General features: G+C 47.2%; 1 protein-coding gene across 1 annotated transcript in view; it reads left to right on the forward strand.

Moving 5' to 3' along the window:
• Nucleotides 1-1,489: 1,489 nt before the first annotated feature.
• LOC146600804 (neuronal acetylcholine receptor subunit alpha-7-like) overlaps nt 1,490-3,101 on the forward strand; it is a 59,166-nt gene continuing 57,554 nt past the window's right edge. Inside the window, exon 1 of the mRNA XM_085316965.1 lies at nt 1,490-1,568. Within this exon, the coding sequence (XP_085173091.1) occupies nt 1,490-1,568 (79 nt within the window). The remainder of the gene's footprint in view (nt 1,569-3,101) is intronic.

The raw sequence follows: 3,101 nt of genomic DNA on the forward strand, positions 1-3,101 counted from the left end.
TTAACCATGAAGATATCGCACCACTTGTCATTAGCTTGCTCTCTGGTGGGACCTGTAATTTCTTCACAGAGCCAAACCCCAGCCATGTGACACTGAACTCGGTGCAAGCTGCTCAGCTCCAGCACGAAGCCGTTTGCACTAGCTGGGGCCTTTTTCCTAGGCCCTGCAGGTTCCCGTTGTCTACTTTTATTGGCAGTCCAAGATTACCCAACAAAGATGCTCTGCCAAGATCTGCTCAAAGAGAGATCTGTACTGCTGGAAGGTGTCAAGTGGAGTTTCGTTAGGAAGGCATCAGGGCAGAAAGAAGGGAGCCAGAGTGCCACTTGGCACATAGATATGAGGGTGCATCTGCTCATTTCACCTGAATGAAAGGAAGCATAGAAGAATTAACCCCCTTCCCTTCTCTCTCTGTCCTAAAAGTAACATAATCCAGAGTTTGAATTAACAGATGTGGCAGCTAATTCAGCCTGGAAACTGCTTCACCAGGATCATCCTATCACTGCCAGTCCAAGAACTAGGGAAAGGGGAGGTTTTTGGCACCTCTCTCTGCTTGCACGTGAGACAAGAAGGACTGGGTCAATGAACTCAGGAAAAACATGCTGCCCCAGCAGCGGGGTGGATCTCAGACCCAGCCACAGAATCCAGCAGGCATTGCTTAAAGTGGTCAGAAAGGTGCGAGACAGATAGACACACACACAGAGGAAGGCAGGAGGGAGATATCAACACAGACCATGCAGTRGTAAAATATTCCTGAGAGCTACAGGCTGCAGTTTTGTCCTGGCCATGTTATTCAAAGAAAGAGAAGTAAGTGAACATAAAAGAGGAGCAGAAGAGTAAAAAAGGCCAAAACAGTGCATGCAATGAAATGTGCTCAAGCCTTTCCCTTGCCTTTCCCTTGTCTGGCTGTTAAATAAAGTGAAGCAGCAGATGAGGGCCACCTTGGGGAGCACCCCCCGTGCAAGCAAACCTAAACCTCCTGGCGGGGGAGGCCAGCGGCAGGGCAGCTGGTGCGGTGTGCGGCGGCAGTGCCAGGGTACGTCTCCCAGTGCCGGGCAGTGACTCCCGAGGCAGCYGTGCGCAGGCAGCAGGAGCGCTGCAGCCGGGCTGGCAGCGGCGGAGGGATGCGAAGAGCATCTCCCGGGGCCACGTCTGCCCTCTCTCGCCCCAGGCAGGGGCTGCACGGGGTGGGGGAAGGGATGTCCCCAGCTTTTGCAGCTGCACTGGGAAAGGCTCGTGGTCCCTGGGCATGTGAGTTCCCAGCAGAGTAGCCAGCCCCTTCAATGCCTGGGGTTACTCACCCGGCACCGAGCTGATTTTGCTCCTGGGGAGCAGCGAAATGCACGAGCAAATGCACTTCTCTCACCCGGTGGGAAGCCGGCTGGATGCCTTATTACTGTAATCGCCAAATCCATCAGTCACGGTGGGCTGTCTCCAAGCCTTCATCCTCCTCCAGCCTCTGCTCTGGAGGGGCAGCCAGCCTGCRCTGACAATGCTCGCAGGGAAGTGTTTGGGATTTGTTTATTCTGGACTGTGTCTCTCGGCATCCTTGTTCCTGTCTTTTTTTAAAGGTAAGCTCTGCTTGTTGGTCCTTTTTTTTTCTTTTCCTTTTTTTCCAAACCCCAGTCATACTCCCACTGCTTGCTCTGTTTTTAGAAGGACTGAACCTCTGTGTCTCATCTAAACTTTGTTGGAGTCCAGTCCTGGTCCCACTGAAGTAAAGGGGAGTTTTGTAATCAGTTTGACTAAGTCTTTGGATTTTATGCTACTGAGCACTTTCTCCTCTTAAGAAAGGAAAAAAGTGTATTTTTTTAATGAAAACATCTATTTTTATTTTTCAGAAATGTATTGAAATTATTTGAATTGCACTGGATAATTTAAAGAGGAAAATGTTCTTGCTCTCCTTTAGAGATTTACCTTATTAGTGCTTTTTTGGGAATGAGAAATTATTAGTTCTGGCTGGACGTGCTGGCTTTTAGAGTCTTACAGATGTGAGGCTCAAACGATGTTTTTCTACTAAGAAAATACGACCAAAAGAAAAGTTCTTAATGGTTTACTTTCTATACATTATTCTGTAAGACTTAAACCTGCCAAAATGATGTAAATTATTGTAGTGTTATAGGCTAAGGTATCAATGGGACTGAAGTTCCAGCGTGTTAAAACAAAAGCAGGGACAGTGTGATCCTTCCAAAACATGGAGGACTGCAAAGCTAATAAAGAATTTTTAAATGAGAAATTGAAAATGCAACAATCCTGAATAATATTCAGGATCCTACACAAAGTGCGCTTTTATTACTCCCTGAAAAGGTCAGCTTTTTATGTGAAACATGCTTGCCTTCAGCAACTCTGAGTTCTAAAACTGTGTATTCCAGATATGCAGGGCTATGTCCTGTCACCCACAATTTTTGCATAGAGAAATGAGGATTGTCTCTTTAAAGCAGAGAGTATAACATGGTCCACATATTCCAGAAGCCCAGGGGCACAGGAAGCTAATGTCTACATGATGCTGGACTGGACCACATGTGTCCCTTGCGCCAATATAATTCCTCATCGGTTTATCTGAATCTGCAAAACACCCGCACCTTTCACTGCTGCACCTCCACTTCTCAGCTTCCTAAAGTGGCAGTGGTACGGCAGAGGAGCGTCCCCCCACTTCCCTTAACTGAGAGCTTTACTGCCTTTGTTTCTAAGACATTTCTGTCCTGCAGCAGTTGAACTAACAGCCAGGTGATAGTGGCTAGTTACGAGGTAACTCTGTGCTCAGTGCCACTTAGAGTCATTGAAATACTGCCTTTTAAATACGGGGTAATCACTAATTCATCAAGGGCAATGCTCAGTTTTTCTGAGCAGCTTGTGAAGACACAAACTGCTTTCTAAATAATTCAGGCAGTTTGTTTTTAGGTGCTTTTGCCAGCTGTTTACAAGTATGCACTTTTAGAGGCAGCTGCTAACACAGAGCAAAATGAATCTCTCGGCAGGATGGTCTGTATAAGCCCCCTTCTTTAGAGATAGAGTGTTTTTTCTTTCTTCTTCCCTTCCCTTCCCTTCCCTTCCCTTCCCTTCCCTTCCCTTCCCTTCCCTTCCCTTCCCTTCCCTTCCCTTCC

Source organism: Rhea americana, unplaced genomic scaffold (assembly GCF_003343005.1).
Source record: "Rhea americana isolate MKP2758 unplaced genomic scaffold, rheAme1 scaffold_115, whole genome shotgun sequence".
NCBI lineage: Eukaryota > Metazoa > Chordata > Aves > Rheiformes > Rheidae > Rhea > Rhea americana.